At 42.8% G+C, this 20,966-nt stretch overlaps 1 protein-coding gene across 3 annotated transcripts; it reads left to right on the top strand.

The window, feature by feature from the left end:
• Positions 1-10: 10 nt before the first annotated feature.
• NDUFAF7 (NADH:ubiquinone oxidoreductase complex assembly factor 7) lies at positions 11-16,562 on the top strand. Of its 3 annotated transcripts, XM_066378487.1 has the most exons (10): positions 11-136; positions 421-584; positions 2,866-2,946; positions 4,267-4,377; positions 6,918-7,131; positions 8,717-8,775; positions 10,233-10,343; positions 13,561-13,704; positions 15,496-15,669; positions 16,205-16,562. In XM_066378487.1, the coding sequence occupies exons 1-10, from the start codon at positions 82-84 to the stop codon at positions 16,418-16,420; spliced, it is 1,329 nt and encodes a 442-aa protein (XP_066234584.1). In that variant the 5' UTR covers positions 11-81; the 3' UTR covers positions 16,421-16,562. The 3 variants fall into 3 exon arrangements, with proteins under 3 accessions (XP_066234584.1, XP_066234585.1, XP_066234587.1); XM_066378488.1 differs by lacking the exon at positions 4,267-4,377; XM_066378490.1 differs by lacking the exon at positions 10,233-10,343.
• The last annotated feature ends 4,404 nt before the right edge of the window (positions 16,563-20,966 follow it).

Genomic DNA, 20,966 nt, shown 5'->3' with positions numbered 1-20,966 from the left:
TTCCTGTGGGGGCGTGTTCTCTCCAGGAAATGGCCGTAATCCCCACCCCCGGGCGGCTAGCAGCTGCTTGGGAAGTTCGGCATGAGTGTCCTTGCGAAGGCCGGGGCTTGGTCGCTGTGTGCTGCGGTGCGAGCGGGTGAGTGTCCAGAAGGCCTGAGCCCCGGTTGCCGTGGAGACCGCATGGGGCGTGCTGCTCCGCTGAGGGCGCCTGGGGCACTGGGGTCTAGAGGAGTCCAGCCTCGGGCAGAATGTGGCTGCGAGATCATGGGCAAAGCGCGTGCGCATAGCGGGCAGCAGTCCGCTTTCCCGGCTTCGGGCGAGGCGAGGGGACAGCGAAGGCGCTTGGAAAGCGCTCAGCCTGCTGTGCACGTTTAAATACTAAGACTTTTTAATGGGTTCCGTTTAACGTGTTTCTTGCAGCCATTCCCTGCCTTTGGAAAGGGAAATACTTCAGCTCCGGGAAGGAGCCTGGAGAAAACAACCCTGTGACCCCGATGTTGCGGCATTTGATGTACAAAATCAAGTCTACTGGTCCCATCACTGTGGCCGAGTACATGAAGGAGGTCTTGACCAACCCAGCCAAGGTATGGGTCGGGGCCCGAGGGCGGAGCCCGCTCTAGCGGCTTTGCGAGGAGTGAGCCGGGAGGGATGCGTGCGTGTCGACAGGAGCCCGAGCATCGCCAGCCCAGACGGCCAGGGTGCCTTCCAGGGGAAGAGCCACTCCCCAGGCGCTGTCCAGGTTGGATCAACTCAGCGGCAGTGCCATTATACAGGTGACAGACTCCAAAGGTGTTCAGGAGACTGTGTAACCGACTGGATTTATGAGATGAGGGAAGGATGGCTCTCCCACGTGGGCTGGTGGTAGATGGTGGAATCATTTCTCGGAGAGAAGGGAATGGAGGAGGAGAAAAAGCAGGCTGATTTAGGAGGAAGGGGAAGGATAAGAGGTTGAGTCCAATATATAAATTTGAAGTTTACAGGGACTCTGAGGTGGAAATAGGCCCTGGAAATGTGGATTTAGTGCCTGGAAAGTTTATATTGGGAAGGCTTCAGCGGGTACTGGAAGCATATTCTGGGTTTTCTTTTTGAGATTAGATCTAGGTCTTTTACTGGTCTTGGGTTAAACATTGTCACAGCTTTCAGGCCTGTATCTCCTTGTCTGCTCCACAAAGCCACTTGGTGAATGCCTGTATAGTCGTTTTATTTTAGAGTGTTGCACCTTTTGCTGAGTTGAAATATGAGCTCTGGAATTCTGGGGTTGATTTGGCCTATTGTTGGATGTGGGGGAATGGACCACTGTTCAGAGGTTTAGGCAAGGCAGTTAATTAACTTCTATCTGAAATCTAGCATTTCTCTAACTATGATCATAGGCAACAACCAGTAGTACTAGCAGTACCTGTGACATTAGTTAGCATCAGTGGAAAGCACTGATATTGTCACATCACGACTGAGTGGTCAGTCACAGGACTCTCAAAATACCATTGAGCTGTCCACGCTGCAGAACTCTGTTACTGATTAGATCTTCAGCTTGATTTTGTTTTTATGAAGAAGCATATATTACTGTATCACAAATTTATTTTTAAACATTTGGTAGGTATTTTTCAATTGCTTTCTTTGGTAATCCTGTATATTTTATGCCCTTTGCATTTAAAAATACTCTCTGAAGGGATCCACAAGCTTCACTATACTACAGAGGGGTTTGTAACACATAAAGGGTGGGTGCTGTGTGGAATGAAAAAAAATTTTTTTTTAACTTAATTGTACTTCTAATGCTGAGGAGAAATTTGAAGCTGTGAGAGAAGGGAGATCAGATGATACGAAGGTCCTGGCCCAGGAGACCTGGCGGAGGAATTGCGATCAGCCCAAAGCATAGGAAGGTTCAGGTTTGGGTACGAACAGAAGGGGTAGTCATTTCATATTTTGAGTCCCGAGGAAAGAATGGGAGCAGGTAGAGGCCAAGTAGGGTCAGGAAGCTGAGGAGGTAATATTTAATTCCCCTGTGGGCAGGAGCCCAGGTCACCTGCCATGATTAAGGTGCTACAAAGAAGGAGCACAAGGATCATAGGGAGTTGTTAATTCTTGAGTGTTCCTTGAATGTTAGGCACTGTAATAACTCTTGGGAAATGAAGGTAAATAAGACATAGTCCTCTTCCTCAACTAACTATGCCGTCTGGTGGAGAACACAGGAATATAAATAAATAAGCTCAGAAAAGGAAGCACTGGATTTAGTCTTGAGGTTTAAAGGCTGGAGGAGGAGATCAGAGAAGGTGGCATTTCAGCAGATTTAGTGGTGAATATAAGATTGCTAAGAGGAAGTGCAGAAGGAAAGGGGAAGGTATTTCAGTGGCATGAATGTGTGGACATGCAGGGCCAATTAAAAAAACATTATTTATTGAACTGTAACAGTCATATAGAAAAATACATAAATCACAATTATACAGCTTGATGATGTCTCACAGAGTGAAAACTTCATGGAACCAGCACCCAGCTCAAAAAACACAATGGACAATAAATAGGCAGGGCTAATTTGAAAGAGAGAATTTGGGGGAAGAGCTTGGAGGGGTAGATGGGGTCTTATTGTGCTGGATTTTGAGAGCGGGCAGAAGGACGGGGTGGAGTGTAAAGGTGGACATTGTGTGGCTTCTGCCTTTCAAGTCAAGTAGTAGTTGGTTTTCTACCAGTTCTGCAAAATTACTGTCACTTTTTAAAGTGTAGGTAAAGATCCTCTGTTTGTCTTGCTTATTTAGAAGAGAGAACTTCCTTATTCCATAATTGTTTCTTTTGTTGTGTTCATTATGTAAGATTTTGGAAGGATGTTTTTAAATGTCTTATTTGAAAATTAACTTGTTTTCTCTTTTTACCTAGGGATATTATGTGTACCGTGACATGCTAGGAGAAGAAGGAGATTTCATTACGTCACCTGAAATAAGTCAGATCTTTGGGGAGGTAATATCAATCTGAACTATAAAAGAAACTAATATAACAGACATTTGAAAGCAGGTCAAGGTGCCTTATTCTATAATAGTATTTGACAGCTTTATTTTTGTGATTTTTAATTTTTTAGTAATTTATTGAGGGAACAGAAAGGCAACAAAGGAAGGAAAATGGTATGATCGACATTTGAAAAGTTTATACTTTACTGTAGAAAAGGGAATGTAGAGCTAAGAGGGACAAAAGGAAAGAGAAGGAGAAGAGATATGGAGGTAAAGAGGTGAACCAGATGCAATATGAGAATGGGAGAAGGAAGAAAGACAAGAACGAAGGTGAGGAGAGAGGGAGAGTGCACCCTAGAAGGAATTACTGGAATCAAAATGAGCTCTAAAGTCCCCAATTGTGATTTAGCCATAGTTATAGTCAAAGTCTCCCTTTGAGAAACTGGATTCTTTGCAGGAATTCTAGTTTATTTCCATATAATAACCTTTGATCAATTTAGAAATAAGAAGTAGTGTACAAGAGGAAGTTGAATGTAGGTATTAAAAAGTATATTGTTTCTGGCCCTGGCTGGTTGGCTCAGTGGTAGAGCGTCAGCCTGGCGTGCAGGAGTCCTGGGTTCGATTCCCAGCCAGGGCACACAGGAGAGGCGCCCATCTGCTTCTCCACCCCTCCTCCTCTCCTTCCTCTCTGTCTCTCTCTTCCCCTCCTGCAACCAAGGCTCCATTGGAGCAAAAGTTGGCCCCGGCGCTGAGGATAGCTCTATGGCCTCGCCTCAGGCGCTAGAATGGCTCTGGTCGCAACAGAGTGACGTCCCAGATGGGCAGAGCATTGCCCCCTGGTGGGCATGCCGGGTGGATCCCGGTCGGGCGCATGCGGGAGTCTGTCTGACTGTCTCTCCCCGTTTCCAACTTCAGGGGGAAAAAAAAAGTATCTAAAAAAAGTATATTGTTTCTAAGGGCTATGGTATTGAAATCATATAAATATGAAGAAATGGCATAGTTATATAATTATATTTCATATGTCTATTTGTTTTCAAATATGGGTACCATTCTGTAAGTGATATTCTCTTATCTGTATCATGGGACCTTGTATACTAGAGGGTACCTTTGAACTATTTCCTCCAGTTATTAAAGCTTCCTAAACTAATATATTTTGTAACATAGTCCCAGTGAAGTTTCCTTCGTATGCAAACTACATGTACGTATTAAATACATGTGGTTGTTTGCAAACATTTTGACTTCTAACATAAAGTATGTATTTTTATGCGGTGTTTTATACTATGGTATACTTCTTTACTTCATAATATTTCCGTGTGGTTTTTGCTCATCACAGCTGCTAGGGATCTGGTTTGTGAGCGAATGGATGGCCACAGGACAAACTGCCGCTTTCCAGCTGGTGGAGCTGGGCCCTGGGCGGGGTACCCTTGCTGGAGATATTTTGAGGGTAGGTAATAAAAGTGTCTTGAAGTCTCATGTTTGTATAGTTACTACTTTTGACTGAGTTTGCAAACTTGGTTCATTTTCCTGGCTTTTGGTCCTACTTCCTTAATCTCATATTTCTCAGCTAAAATATGTCAGAATAATGTAGTGAGTGATTAGTTACTGTCTGTTTTTAAGGTTAAAATATGGGCATGGGGGAGAATGTGAAAACTAAAATTATAAAACATTTAGAAGATGAAATGGGAGAACATCTTCTGAGTAGGGAAAGAGTTTTTAAATTATGTATAAAGCAGAAGCTGTGAAAGAAAATAATAATTTTCACTACATTAAAATTAAGAACTTTTTCTTCTTTAAAGAAACTAGGCGCCCTGGCCGGTTGGCTCAGTGGTAGAGCATCGGCCTGGCATGCGAGGGGTCCCGGGTTCGATTCCCAGCCAGGGCACACAGGAGAGGCAACCATCTGCCTCTCCACTCCTCCCCCTCTCCTTCCTCTATGTCTCTCTCTTCCCCTCCCGCAGCCAGGGCTCCATTGGAGCAAAGATGGCCCGGGCGCTGGGGATGGCTCCTCGGCCTCTGCCCCAGGTGCTAGAGTGGCTCTGGTCACAACAGAGCGACGCCCCGGAAGGGCAGAGCATCGCCCCCTGGTGGGCGTGCCGGGTGATCCTGGTTGAGCGCATGCGGGAGTCTGTCTGACTATCTCTCCCCATTTCCAGCTTCGGAACAATACAAAAAAAAAAAAGAAACTAGGAACTTTTTGGGCCCTGGCCAGTTGGCTCAGTGGTAGTGTGTCAGCGTGGTGTGTGGATGTCCTGGGTTTGATTCCCAGTCAGGACACACAGGAGAAGTGCCCATCTGCTTCTCCACCCTTCTCCCTCTCCTTTCTCTCTCTCTCTCTTCTCCTTCCCTCCTGCAGCCATGCCTTGATTAGAGTGAGTTGGCCCGAGGTGCTGAGGATGGCTGCATGGCCTCTGCCTGAGGCACTAAAAAATGGCTCCTGTTGCAATGGAGCAAGGGCCCCAGATGGGCAGAGCATTGCCCCCTGGTGGGCTTGCCGGGTGGATCCTGGTTGGATCCTGGTCCCTGCACATGCAGGAGTCTGTCTCTGCCTCCCATCCTCTCTCTCTCTTTCTCTCTCTCTCTCTCTCTCTCACACACACACACACACACACACACATACACAAGAAGAAACTAGGAACTTTTTGTTTTTCAAAGAAACCATGAAAAGTGGTGAGACAAATCACAAGTTAGAGAAGTTATTTGCAACACATAAAACCAATAAAGAACTAGTAGTTCTTTAAGTCAATAAGGTGACAGATGACTCACTAGAAAAACCAGCCCAAATATGTGAACAGACCCATCATGAAACAGAAAACCCAGATGGCCAATAAAAACAAAAGATGCTCAGACTCATTGGTAGTCAAGAAACATCAATAGAAGTTAAAATCGGCAAGATACCATTATACCTGCAAACTTAGAAAGTGACAACACCAAGTATTAGTTAGGATGGGGAAATCTTTTATTTTCAGTTTTACTCACAATTTAAAATTTTATCATTAGGAAACCAAATTTTACTTGTTTTTTGTTTTTGTAATTTTCCGAAGTTAGAAGCAGGGAGGCAGTCAGACAGACTCCCGCATGTGCCTACCGGGATTCACTTGGCATGCCCACCAGTGGGTGATGCTCTGCCCATCTGGGGTGTTGCTCTTTTGCAGCTGGAGACATTCTAGCACCTGAGGCAGAGGCCATGGAGCTGTCCTCAGTGCCCGGGCCAACTTTGCTCCTATGGAGCCTTGGCTGCAGGAGGGGAAGAGAGAGAGAGGAAAGAAAGGGGGAAGGGTGGAGAAGCATATAGGCGCTTCTCCTGTGTGCCCTGGCTGGAAATCGAACCCGGGACTTCCACACGCTGGGCCGATGCTTTACCACTGAGCCAACCAGCCAGGGCCCTGTTCCTTTCTTATAGCGACTGTCTAATAATTTGAACTGCTGGAGAGTGGCTTCTGTAAGTAACAGACTTCTCTAGAACCAATTATGACTTGTACTGTGATGAGCAAATTATTGAAGTCAGTGATTAGAAATCTTAAAATTTACTCAACACATTGTGTTTTGTTTTGTTTTTCTCTGTATTTTTCTGAAGCCGGAAACGGGGAGAGACAGTCAGACAGACTCCCGAATGCACCCGACGGGATCCACCTGTCACGCCCACCAGGGGGCGACGCTCTGCCCACCAGGGGGCGATGCTCTGCCCCTCCGGGCCATCGCTCTGTTGCGACCAGAGCCACTCTAGCCCTGGGGCAGAGGCCGAGGAGCCATCCCCAGCGCCTGGGCCATCTCTGCTCCAGTGGAGCCTCGGCTGTGGGAGGGAAGAGAGAGACAGAGAGGAAGAAGAGGGGGAGGGATGGAGAAGCAGATGGGCGCTTCTCCTGTGTGCCCTGGCTGGGAATTGAACCCGGGACTTCTGCACGCCAGGCTGACGCTCTACCACTGAGCCAACCGGCCAGGGCCAACACATTGTGTTTTGCCATTTTTTCTTCTTTTTGTGTTTAGGTATTTAGTCAGCTTGGATCTGTGCTGAAAAACTGTGACATTTCAATACATCTTGTAGAGGTGAGCCAGAAATTAAGTGAGATTCAAGCATTAACTCTGACTGAGGAGAAGGTCCCGTTAGAGCGAAGTGCTGGATCCCCGGTCTATATGAAAGGTGTCACCAAGTCTGGGATTCCAGTTTCCTGGTACCGAGATCTGCAGGATGTGCCAAAAGGTAATGATTTTTCATTGATTAATGAGAGAATTTTGGTCACAACCCCTCTCGGTAGTGATAGGTGACCACAACCTCGTAGAGCATTATACAGACTGTCCCGACTTAACAACGTTCGATTTATGATTTTTCAACTTTACAATGGTGCGAAAGTGACATGCATTAAGTAAAAACTATACTTCCAAGTTTTGAATTGTGATCTTTTCTGGGGGTAGTGTTATGCCGTATGGTACTCTTGTGCCAGGCAGTGGTAGCTGCGAGATGAGTTTGTCCAACTGTAGGCTATTGTAAGTGTTCTGAGCATTTTTAAGGTGGGCTGGGCTAAGCTATGGTGTTTGGTAGGTTAGGTGCAGTAAATGCACTTTTTTTTTTTTAATTTTTTTTTTTTTTTTTTCATTTTTCTGAAGCTGGAAACGGGGAGAGACAGTCAGACAGACTCCCGCATGCGCCCGACCGGGATCCACCCGGCACGCCCAGGATGGGGCGACGCTCTGCCCACCAGGGGGCGATGCTCTGCCCATCCTGGGCGTCGCCATATTGCGACCAGAGCCACTCTAGCGCCTGGGGCAGAGGCCACAGAGCCATCCCCAGCGCCCGGGCATCTTTGCTCCAATGGAGCCTTGGCTGCGGGAGGGGAAGAGAGAGACAGAGAGGAAAGTGCGGCGGAGGGGTGGAGAAGCAAATGGGCGCTTCTGTGTGCCCTGGCCGGGAATCGAACCCGGGTCCTCCGCACGCTAGGCCGACGCTCTACCGCTGAGCCAACCGGCCAGGGCCAGTAAATGCACTTTTGACCTATAAGGTTACTTCCTATCAGGAAGTAACCCAACATAAGTTGAGAAGGATCTGAAATAGATTGAGTGATGCCAAGTCTTTTGAATAGTGAACATTTTCTATTAAAAAACCATTTATTAGGAAAAAATATTGCCTAATGTTAAGGAACAATGAATTTCTTGTGGTTTTGCAAGAACAAAACCAAACAAAATCCACAATGTAGATGTATATCAGTTGTACTTTTTAGTTTTTCCCTACCCCTCTGATATGACTGCGATGAAGCTGCCAAAGGCAGCAGGGGCTGAAGAAAGCTGGTTAGCTGGGTTTAATGATCTCTTTTGAACACCCGTACTTGCCTCAAGGCAAGCAGAGGAGTGCAACAAAATACACTCCTCGGGAGTCACAGCGGTGAGCTCCAGTTAAAACTTAAAAGTGGTGTTATCTTGGGCAAGACACCTCAGCCGTTTCTGGCCTCGGATGATTTTAGGAAATTCAAGTCCTCTTTCAGCTAGCCAATTTGAGTTCTGATTTTTCAGGCCTAGTGATGAATATAAGATTAAACTGATAATTGAGATATTTTGGCTCTCTGATCCTGCTATGTGGAAAATGAGAACAGTGATAACAACCCTCTGTACTTTCTGCAGAGTGGATTTGTTGAGAATAGGGGGATGATTCGTGGCAGTGAGGATTGTAGGCATATCACAGGTTCCAAATACAAAGAACTGGCATTTTTCTTGTTGTTGTTAATGTTTGAAAGAACCAATTCATTATCTTAAAAATGCTTAAACATTAACTTTTTCCTTCCCCTTTTAAATAGGGTACAGCTTTTATCTTGCACATGAATTTTTTGACGTCCTTCCTGTGCATAAGTTTCAGGTACAATGGGGGAAAATCATGTTTATAATTGGATAACAAAGGACCTTGTGGTGTAAGAATAACTATTTATATCTTTTCCCCGGAAATAAGACATCCCCTGAAAATAAGACCTAGAGCGTCTTTAGGAGCAAAAACTAATATAAGACACTATCTTATTTTCGGGGAAACAGGATAGATTGTTGTACATGGAAATAGTCACAAAAAATTCTTGATAGAATTCAGAGTTTGACTGGTTATGCTAATGTCTATGATGATATGACTACAGTATATTAATAAATGTTGATTTCTTGTTCAACAATATATGTGAATTCTTGTTCATAGAAAAATAAGACATCCCCTGAAAATAAGACCTAGCACGTCTTTAGGAGAAAAAATTAATATAAGATGCTCTTATTTTGGGGGAAACACGGTAGTTTAATTATTCAGTATATAAGCATTACTTGTTGAAGTTAACTGTATTTGGAATTTTTCATGAGTATAAATAGTTGAAAAGCAAAAATGAAATAATAGGTAGAATTCTTAATTCTCTTAGGATAATCATTAAGAATTCTTAATTCTCCTGAGATAAAGATGCAGAAGAGTATAAGATGGTAGTTACAATTTTTCTTTCTTTTCTTCTTTTTTTTTTTTTTCTGTATTTTTCCGAAGCTGGAAATGGGGAGGCAGTCAGACAGACTCCCGCATGCACCCGACCGGGATCCACCTGGCATGCCCACCAGCGGGCGATGCTCTGCCCATCTTGGGGCGTCGCTCTGCCACAATCAGAGCCATTCTAGGGCCGAGGCAGAGGCCACAGAGCCATCCCCAGTGCCCGGGCCATCTTTGCTCCAATGGAGCCTTGGCTGCGGGAGGGGAAGAGAGAGACAGAGAGGAAGGAGAGGGGGAGGGGTGGAGAAGCAGATGGGCGCTTCTCCTATGTGCCCTGGCCGGGAATTGAACCTGGGACAAAGATTACATTTTAGCAAATATTTTTAAATTCCAAAGATTTAAGAGTGTCTTTACTCGGGGTGGCTTTAGCTCAGCGGTTCCTTCAAGTCAGGTTCACTTGCTATTCAAGTGTCTTTACTCTTTCTATGAGGAGATTTAAGATTTGGTGGTAATGTGTACTGATAACTTCTAAAGCTAGCAGTACAAATGTATTATTATGTAGTAATTTATTAGCAAAAGCTTCTGATTAGTCTTTGTAAGTCTGCTTCCCATTTTGGGACACTTTCCATGGTGCTTATTTTATCTTTCATAGCTCCACCTCTTATCTAAACAACATTAAAAGTTTGTGTCTGTCAGTCCATTTCTATTATTTAGAAAAAATGAAGTAAAACCTTTAAATAATTTTAAGTAGTAAACTGCTCTGTAAATATTACTTATCTATCTAATACCTGGTAAGAGTAGAAAACTAATATTTTGCTAGAGCTAGTTTTGAGAACTTGCAGACATTTTTTGTGTTATTTTATATTTAGAAAACCCCACAAGGATGGCGAGAAGTCTTCATTGATATTGATCCACAAGTTTCTGATAAACTGAGGTTTGTTTTGGCGCCTTGTGCCACCCCAGCAGAAGCCTTCATACAAGTAGGAATAAGTTTTTTCTTCTTAATTTATTACCAACCAAGTCTTATTTTCAGAGTTAGCATTTTAGAGTTCCTTTCTGGGGGGAAGGAGTTGCTTGCAACATGTGTGGTGCTTTTCATTACTAGTGAAAAGTGCAGAGGATCTAGAGTGACACGGAGAGTGGGTTAAAATAGTTTCTTAGCTATGTGACCATACGGTTATGTATTAAGAGAGAAACTTCGTAAGCGCTTACTTATCTAGTCCCTTTGTCTACCTAGCAAATGTTGACAGTACTGTCTCTTGACAGGGTTTGATGTCTGAAAACAATGTAGTACAATATATATAGTAAAGTAACAATGGTATTTATTGAGTACTTTGTTTGTATTACTCTGTATTTTCTCACTAATCCCCAGAACAACTCTATTACTAGGCAGAGCTGCCTTTTTTCTCTGCTCCCATCCAAATCTCAATTTGATTTTAGACTGTGAGAATGGTATTTTGCTACTATTTTCTCTTGACTCCAAGGAATATTCACAAGAGCCCATTTTGGGATTATGCTTAAAGGTTCAATAAGTCCTGTACTTCTTAGGAATGTTTGGGCTCTAGATTACTGTTTTATTCCTGTTTTTCCAGTTCAGGAAAGAGATTTCTACTTTTTGGACCATAAATAAGAACATCCTGGGCTTTTAAAACTGAGAAGATACCAGTTTTAAAAGCCCAGGAGCTTTTTTTTTTTTTTTTTTTTAATTTCAGAGACAGAGCGAGAGTCAGAGAGAGGGATAGACAGGGACAGACAGACAGAAACAGAAAGAGATGAGAAGCATCAATCATCAGTTTTTCGTTGCAACACCTTAGTTGTTCATTGATTGCTTTCTCATATGTGCCTTGAACATGGGCCTTCAGCGGACTGAGTAACCCCTTGCTCGAGTCAGCGACCTTGGGTCCAAGCTGGTGAGCTTTTTGCTCACACCAGATGAGCCCGCGCTCAAGCTGGCGACCTCGGGGTCTTGAACCTGGGACCTTCCGCATCCCAGTCCAACGCTCTATCCACTGCGCCACCATCTGGTCAGGCAAAAGCCCCAGGAGCTTTTAAACATGTATTTATGAATTAAGTTTTCTTTGCAGAGCATTAGTAAGTTAAAATATCAGCCTAAGTGCTTGTGAACAATTTATAGTTTTTCATATTCTGGCTATTTAATTTACCTGAGTGAGAAGAAGCAAATTCATAAAGCTACCAAGAACTAAACCGCTGGCCCTGGGATATGTGATTATTTTTAGTTCTTGACTTGCGTAGTAGTCACTTATAAGGAGGAAGTGCTGATTTTTTCCCTCAGGTGAATGGGGCAAATGGTATTAGACTCTGTCATCTGGAAGATAGAGAATGTCATCATGGTACACTGAGATCGTCAGCTTATGCCTGAAGTAGCTGACCTAATGGGTTTTATAAGTAAACTACAATAACTTATTTAATGGTACTGGGGGGGGGGGCAAAACAAAAGAAGAAACTTAAATAGACAAGAAAAGATATCAAAGAAAAAGAGAAAAGGTAGCCTTGGGTGCTAAGTGGTTTATTTGATTTAATCCTCATAACAAACCTAGTATATACACACTGAGGAAGCGGACTCTGAAAGGTTAAGTAACTCGTCTCTAGTAAGCAGTAGGAAGAGCTGAGACTCAGACGCTGTCTGTCTTTGTACCTGTCAGACCTGTGCCATTCTGGGCAGACACATCGGGGCAGATCAGTACTTCATTTTTAATAGGTTGGTAGGTGGTGGCAAGGGTTACCATACATTTTACTAATGAAGAAAAATAAATTTCCATTATCTCAGGAATCAGTGAAATTTCATATATACTAGTCAAGTTGACAAGTATTCATATTACCATTTTTTAAGCTAATATGCACTTATTGATGACCCTTAGTTAATACTTTGTTAATACTTAGTTAATACTTTGGGATATAAAGGCCTCAGGTACATTGGCACTGGTTCATAACCAAGTGTTTCTAGATACAGAGCATATCATTAGGACCCTTTTATCCCTAGCAGAAGGCATCATAATATACTTGTATAATATGGTCTGTTTTTTTAATCAGATTTATATTATTTGTTCATTCAGCATCATTTTTTTTTTTTTTTTGTATTTTTCCGAAGCGGGGAGGCAGTCAGACTCCCGTATGCGCCCGACCGGGATCCACCCAGCATGCCCACCAGGGGGCGATGCTCTGCCCATCTTGGGGCATCGCTCTGCCGCAATCAGAGCCATTCTAGCACCTGAGGCAGAGGCCACAGAGCCATCCTCAGTGCCCGGGCCAACTTTGCTCCAATGGAGCCTTGGCTGTGGGAGGGGAAGAGAGAAACAGAGAGGAAGGAGAGGGGGAGGGGTGGAGAAGCAGATGGGCGCTTCTATGTGCCCTGTCTGGGAATCGAACCCAGGACTCCTGCACGCCAGGCCGACGCTCTACCACTGAGCCAACTGGCCAGGGCTCAGCATCATTTTTTTGAGTGCCCATTATGTGGCAGGCCCTCTTCTAAGCAAACAAAAGCTCCTTTCCTGTGCTTTAACCAAGTGGAATGTATTTACATGGATTATGACACAGAATTAATAATGCCATAACTAAAATGATAATGTGCTTGGCCACCTGAGGGGTTGGGAGGTCATATGCCTTTCAAAAAAGTATTAAAATGGGAATGTCTTTGTATACTTAGTGCATGGCATCAAAGAACTAAGGCAGGGGTCGGGAACCTATGGCTTGCGAGCCAGATGTGGCTCTTTTGATGGCTGCATCTGGCTCGCAGACAAATCTTTAATAAAATAATAACGTTAAAATATAAAACATTCTCATGTACTACAATCAATTCATTTCCTACCGCTCATGTTCATGGTTGCGGGTGGCTGGAGCCTATCACAGCTGACCTCCTGGACAACACCAAATTTTTAATTGGATAATGCATAACGTACACGGGTCGTTGTATGGCTCTCACGGAATTACATTTTAAAATATGTGACGTTCATGGCTCTCTTAGCCAAAAAGGTTCCCGACCCCTGAACTAAGGAGTTTTGTGTAATAAAAAGGATGTCATATGAAAAGTTGAGTGTAGAGAACATAATCATATTGAGAACAAATTTATTGTATCTAAGAAATGCTCATTGTAGAAAAACCTGAAAATACAGAAAACCTGAAAATCCCTAAGGAAAGTTGTTTTCAATGATGTATTTTCTTTCAACTGTTCCTTACTAGCACGATGAAACAAGGGACCACGTGGAAGTGTGTCCTGATGCTGGTGTTATCATTCAGGAACTTTCTCAGCGCATTGCCCTGACTGGAGGCGCTGCACTGGTTGCTGATTATGGTCACGATGGGACGAAGACAGATACCTTCAGAGTATGTATAATCCAGAAACATCACTGGTCAGAATTTAACTGGTATGATTTAGTTATCTGTTGTTAGGTTTGACGATTACTTAAGATCTTTCTCTTGGTTTCCACAGAGCTTATCACTGTTGTATTACATTATTTTATAATTAATATTAATTCATATTTTAATTACTCTAAACTTGAGAGCTTATTCTTAAGCCTAAATCCACTGTCCAGCTTTCCTTTGAACAGGATCTGAATTGTCTACATTCTTCCTTAAGTTGCAGAACGTAGGTTTGCCTAGATCCTAGTCAGCATCTAAATAATACAAATGGGAAGGTTTTCCTAAAGTTTTAAAAATGTTCTGTTTTACCCCTCCTTCATTTAAAAATTTGGTGCTTCTTGGCCTGACCTGTGGTGGCGCAGTGGATGGAGCGTTGACCTGGAACGCTGAGGTTGCCAGTTCAAAACCCTGGCTTGCCTGGTCAAGGCACATATGGGAGTTGATGTTTCCTGCTCCTCCCCTCTTCTCTCTCTCTCTCTTCTCTAAAATGAATAAATTAAAAAATTTAAAAAAATTTTGGTACTTCTTTGCAGATTTGGTCTAGCTATACAATAATCAAACTTTTTCCTTTCTAATTTTCAACATCATCTTTTCTCCTCCAGATGTACTTTTTATCCTTTCCAAACATCTGTTTTTGTTTTTTTTTTAATTTTTTATTTATTCATTTTAGAGAGGAGAGGGAGAGAGAGAGACAGAGAGAGAGAGAGAGATACAGGGGGGAGGAGCTGGAAGCATCAACTCCCATATGTGCCTTGACCAGGCAAGCCCAAAGTTTCGAACCAGTGACCTCAGCGTTTTCCAGGTCGACGTTTTATCCACTGTGCCACCACAGGTCAGGCCATACATCTGTTCTTAAGTATAGTATTTTTAATATGACCAATTCTGTTCAAAGTACTTTAATTGAAATATATACATTTAACTAGATGCTTTTGGTCATTTTCTAAATCTGTGGTTCTCAATTTCAAACTGTATTGTAGCTAAGAAAAACCTGGATAATGTGTTAGAAATGCTGATTTCCTAGCCTTACCTCCAAGATTCTGATCACTAGGTCTGGGTAGAGTCCAGTAGCATATTCTCAGGTGGTTCTGAAACACCTGAGATGGTTAGACTTTGTACAACGCCATCTACGTTCTGAAAACCTGGATTCATCTGGAGAATTGATGAGATCTCTCTGCTCATGGGCACTAATGAAACCATGTTCAGGCGCTCCAACACTGTGCTTTGTATTAGTTTTTCTGCACAGCATCTCATTTGAAGAAAAGAGTGCTACTGCATTAAGAGTTTATAACCTCTTCCTTTTTTTTTTTTTTTTTTTTTACAGAGACAGAGTCAGAGAGAGGGATAGACAGGGACAGACAGACAGGAACAGAGAGATGAGAAGCATCAATCATTAGTTTTTCGTTGCGCGTTGCAACACCTTAGTTGTTGATTGATTGCTTTCTCATATGTGCCTTGACCGCGGGCCTTCAGCAGACCAAGTAACCCCTTGCTGGAGCCAGCGACCTTGGGTCCAAGCTGGTGAGCTTTGCTCAAACCAGATGAACCCGTGCTCAAGCTGGTGACCTCGGGGTCTCGAACCTGGGTCCTCGGCATCCCAGTCCGAGGCTGTATCCACTGCGCCACTGCCTGGTCAGGCAACCTTTTCCTTTTTTAACAGTTGTTATACAAAATATACTAAAATGGTAGCATTTCTTTAATCTTGATAACAGCATAAAGGATAAAAACTCATCACTTACTTTAAAAATTATGTTCAAGGGGTTTTGTGGCCACAAGCTTCATGATGTCTTAATTGCCCCAGGAACAGCCGACCTAACAGCCGATGTGGACTTCAGTTACTTGCGCAGAATGGCACAGGGCAGAGTGGCTTCTCTGGGTCCAATAAAACAACAGACATTTTTAAAAAATATGGGCATTGATGTCCGGCTGAAGGTAAGTTTATTTCCCTATCACTAAATATTTTAATTTCACAGTATTTCCAACAGATATTATAAATAATAAGTTTAGCTGGCCTTAATGTTCTTGTAGTTAACCAGAACCCTGCTGGTCCAGTCTTTTCACAAATGTAGGATTTAGTTTAATCAGATGCTCCACCAGATGGCAGGGTGGAGCAGCCTAAGTTTCATGTCTCGCCATCTGAGGTAGCGTTAAGATTTTCAAATAGCATTCATGTACATTAAGAAAACTTGACCACAGTTATGGATATGAATTTTATAACTGTTCTGAGGACATTTTCACCCTTCAGTGTTGATCACGCCACCTGGGAATACTTGTCAAACATAAATTTACAGGATTGTGTCACAGCAACCTGTTTTTAATAAGTATCCTATAACTTTGAGGCAGGTGATGAGAAATCACATTTTAAGCACTGCTTTACTGACTAGCTAATAGTCACTAGTATTACTGCTAAGAACTAGAAATCATTTTTTCTTCTGGTTATTTTTACTAAGACACTTTCTCTTTTCAGGTTCTTTTAGGTAAATCAACTGAGCCATCCTTGAGGCAGCAGTTACTTGAGGGGTATGATATGTTAATGAATCCTAAGAAGATGGGAGAAAGATTTAACTTTTTTGCCTTGCTGCCTCATCAGAGACTTCATGGTAGAAACCCACAGACGAATGCACATCAGTCAAAACCTTCTCCATCACCTGTAGCTGGATTTAGTGAACTGGTTTGGCAGTGATATTTCAGTTTGGACTTTTTGCCCTCAAGTTTGCTAGCCTAAGAAACCAAAATAAAGGGAATGCATTTTATGTTTCACAGGTAAAATAAGTACTTTATCTCTTCAAAGCCAATAAAAATAACCCATCTTATATACAACTAAACATTGATCCTTTTAAATGTGTTTCACTCTAGAAACAAATTGTGTTCTTACATATGAAACAAGTTATAATGAAACTGAGTTTCCTTTACTAAGTCTGATTGTTTTATTTTTAAAAGTAAACATCAACACTGATTAGGTCAATGAAAACAGGCGACAACCTAAATGGTCAGTTATAGCAGACTGATTAAATAGAACTATCCATATATTATTTTTAAAAAGGATGTAGTGTGTTCTGATGTGAAAGGATCTCTAAGATTTAGTAAGTGGAAAGAATAGGGTGAAAAATGTTTTGTAGTTATTACATTTTGTTGGGAAAAAGCTACATTTAAAGAAATACTTATAAGTAATTCAATGGAAATGAATATTTTAGTGCAGACTGGTTGTTTTCTGTTCTGTGATATTTACTTGTATGAAAGATGGAAAGCCCTCAACAAAGTTCTAGTTTTCTACATTGGGAAGATTAAGAGGGTCATTCTGGATTTTTTAAGCCTCATGTGCTCCCTGGATGGCCAATTAATTTGTGAGATAGAGATGTTTTGAAAAATATGGGAGTGTTGCTTGTCAGTCCTAATGGTTTAGTCAGTACTCAGATGCTTGATCGGGGATTTGCCCATCAAGGGTCTAGGGAAAGAACAGCGAGGAACTCTCACTACCATAGAAGTGGCACCCAATACCAGAAGGTGTGGATTAGGATATCAAACTTTAGCATAGGGGTCTTGGTAGCTCCTGCTACCTCAATAATGCATTGTGCAGACCCAATTACTTGGAAATCAGATAATCCTGTGTGGGTAGACCAATGGCCCCTTTCTCAGGAGAAACTTAGGGCAGCTGCTCAATTGGTACAAGAGCAGCTACAGCTTGGGCACATTGAACCATCTAATAGCTCATGGAATACACTTCCATATTTTGATCTTGTTGCCTCCTGGATTATCAGGGGGCACAGGCGACCCTTACAGCTAATAGGTTTTGAGCCTCAAAATTATTGTTGTTCCTTTTTTCAAAGGATCAACCACAATGGCTCTGGGAAACTTCCACTAAATGGCAAATCGCTCTTGCAAATCAATGGACAACTTTATACTGAAACTGTCAACTTAAAATCAGCTCAAAGTCTAGAATTATATGCCATTATCATGGCTTTTCAGCATTTGCCATATTCCCCCTTTAATCTATAGATAGACAGCAAATATTTACTTATGGTGTTTCCACTATAAAGACTGCTGTCTTAGGGACAAATGCTAATGAACTATTTCAGCAGTTCCTCCTTCTTCAAAGACATATGTCAACATAGAGCTCCATGTTTCATAGGACATACTCAAGCTCACTCCATGCTCCCTGGAGCTTTAGCACAAGGGAATGGCTTTTTCTTTTTCTTTTTCTCTTTTTTTTTGTTGTATTTTTTCTTTTATTTATTTATTTTTTGTATTTTTCTGAAGATGGAAATGGGGAGGCAGTCAGACTCCCGCATGCGCCTGACCGGGATCCACCTGGCATGCCTACCAGGGGAGAATGCTCTGCCCACCTGGGGTGTTGCTCTGTTGCAACCAGAGCCATTCTAGCGCCTGAGGCAGAGGCCATGGGGCCATCCTTAGTGCCCGGGGTGGCTTTGCTCCGGTGGAGCCTTGGCTGTGGGAGGGGAAGAGAGAGACAGAGAGGAAGGAGAGGGTGAGGGGTGGAGAAGTAGATGGGTGCTTCTTCGGTGTGCTCTGACTGGGAATCGAACCCGGGAATCCTGCTCACCAGGCCAGTGCTCTACCACTGAGCCAACTGGCCAGGGCCTAGGAATGCCCTTGTTGATCAAGCTACCCAAAGAAAATTATATGGAGCAACCATGACAGACCGAGCAATTCAGTCTCATACTATTCATCACCAGAACGCTGCAGCCCGGTATAAACAGTTTCAACTTTCTTGGGAAGCAGCACGGCAGATTGGGAAATCCTGTCCAAGGGGTCCTATACTGCCCCTTCATTTGGAATTAACCCTCAAGGACCCCTACCAGGACAACTTTGGCAGATGGATGTTACTCAACCTTCATTTGGCAAACAGTCGTATGTCCACATTACAGTGGATACATATTCCGGATTTATAGTAACCTCTGTCAGAACAGGAGAGGCTGCTAAGCATGTTATAGCTCATGGTCTGTATGCATTGTTCTATTATTGGATTTCCTAAACTGGCTAAACTGAAAATGCTCCTGCATATGGAGCAAAAGCATTTACTGTATTTTGTCATGCTTACAATCTTTAAAGTTAAGGTATTATTCAAGTGTACCCAGCAAATATTTTAAGGTCAATTTAAAAAAAAAATTTTTTTTAAAGGGGGTAGTCATATCCTGTAACTCCTACGGGTCTACCATATCGTGCTTTTTACTTAAAAAAAAAAAAAATTTACATTTCTTTTGAATGCTGATGAACAGGAGACACCCAAATCTCTTTCGCCACAAACTACTACCTTTATTAGGTCCAGCTAATAACACTGTTTTGTCTTTTTCCAAATAGCTCCAGATATATGGAAAAGATTTATATAGGCAGATGGGGATCCTCAAACCCCTCAGCGAGATCTTCTGAGCATGGCTTTTAAGATACCCAGAGGCAGAAAAAGCCCAATAGAAATCAGGGGAACTACCAGCTTTTAGGATACACCCTTAAAGGCTCCAACGCCCCAAAGGGGTCTCATAGGATGCCATCTGGGTCCTGCTTCAATAGTGGAAAGGAAGGTCATTGAGCAAAAGCCTACCAGACTTACATGCCTCTGCTGTGAGGAAACAGGGACACTGGAAGGTAGGCTTCCCCCTCGCTCCTCTAAGGGACGGTTCAGTCTCTTCCAGCCCTGCTCCAGCCACCTATGACCTAACCTTGCCCAGAAAGCTGGGGTTTGCCACTGAAGGCTGAAGGTGCCCAGGGCCGTTGGCCCCATCTACGACACTGTGGATGAGCCTAGGGTATTTCTTCCAAGAAGCAGGTAAACTGATCTCATTTGCACAACGGCCACTTAACTATGTTTTGCCTGAATAGTCAGGTTTTTTATTCTTCCCTCAAAGATCTCTGTTGTGGGTGTTGATAGGCCTATTTTCTGCTTTAATATATAGTGTTTCCTTTATTCCTCCTACCTCAATGCCCCACTCATATTTCAGGCTGGGACCTACTCCTAATTTAGAGCTCTCTTTCCCCCTTTTGCCAACTTCTATTATGAATCTACCTTTGCCACCCAGCTTAGTGTATCCCAAGGTTCTCTTTACCATGCCACAGTCGCAGAGCTCCAGGGAAGAGCAACCTGGTCTCAGGCAGAGGAGAACAGAAGCTCCATATCCACACATGCTGCAGATGGCTTTTCCAGTCTACCTGAATCATTACCAGCTAGAAGCAGCGGTCAATGGGACTTGGACATGAGCTGCAAAGTATAGAATTGTGACAATTCCAGTGCCATGCGGACTTTTCCTGGACTTCTGCTCCCTTTGACAGCTCCTAACAGACTGAACTGTGGTTGGGTTGCATTTTTCAGGGATTTGGCATGGTGATGGGGCCAACTTGGACTTGATGAACATGTTAAGGACACTACTCTTTTATGGATTCTTGCTGTATTGGCCAAGAGTTTGCTTAAAGGCTTTAATCACTGTAAAAAAAAATAGAAGACTGGATAGAGAAGATGAGGCACATATACACCATGGTATACTATTCAGCTAGAAGAAATGATGACATCGGATCACTTACAGCAGAATGGTGGAATCTTGATAGCATTGTGCGGAGTGAAATATGTAAATCAGAAAAAAACAAGAACTGCAGGATTCCATACATTGGTGGGACATAAAATGAGACTAAGAGACATGGACAAGAGTGTGGTGGTTATGGGCGGGGGGGGTGGAGGGAGGGAAGGAGGGGGAGGGGGAGGGGTACAAGAAAACTAGAAAGAAGGTGACGGAGGACAATCTCTCCTTGGGTGATGGGTATGCAACAGAACTAAATGACAAGATAAGCTGGACATGTTTTCTTTGAATATATGTACCCTGATTTATTGATGTCACCCCATTAAAATAAAAATTTATTAAAAAAAAAAAAAGATGGAAAGGATGTCCAATAATCAGTTATATTTCCCAGCCTGGAAGTGGGTTTTAGTGGGGAAGAGACTTAACTCTTTATTTGTTCTCCTTCAAGGTATTTGAATTTTTTACCATATGCTTCTGTAAATTTTAATTATTTTTTAGACTTTATTCATTTTAGAGAGGAGAGAGAGAGAGAGAAAAGGGGAGGAACAGGAAGCATCAACTCCCATATGTGCCTTGACCAGGCAAGCCCAGGGCTTTGAACTGGCGACCTCAGCGTTCTAGGTCAACACTTTATCCACTGAACCACCACAGGTCAGGCTGAATTTCATAACTAAAAAACAAAATTAGATTTTAGAAAGTTTAAAA

This window comes from Saccopteryx leptura, chromosome 3, assembly GCF_036850995.1.
Source record: "Saccopteryx leptura isolate mSacLep1 chromosome 3, mSacLep1_pri_phased_curated, whole genome shotgun sequence".
In the NCBI taxonomy this organism is placed as follows: domain Eukaryota; kingdom Metazoa; phylum Chordata; class Mammalia; order Chiroptera; family Emballonuridae; genus Saccopteryx; species Saccopteryx leptura.
This window is presented reverse-complemented; position numbering and strand designations above follow the sequence as displayed.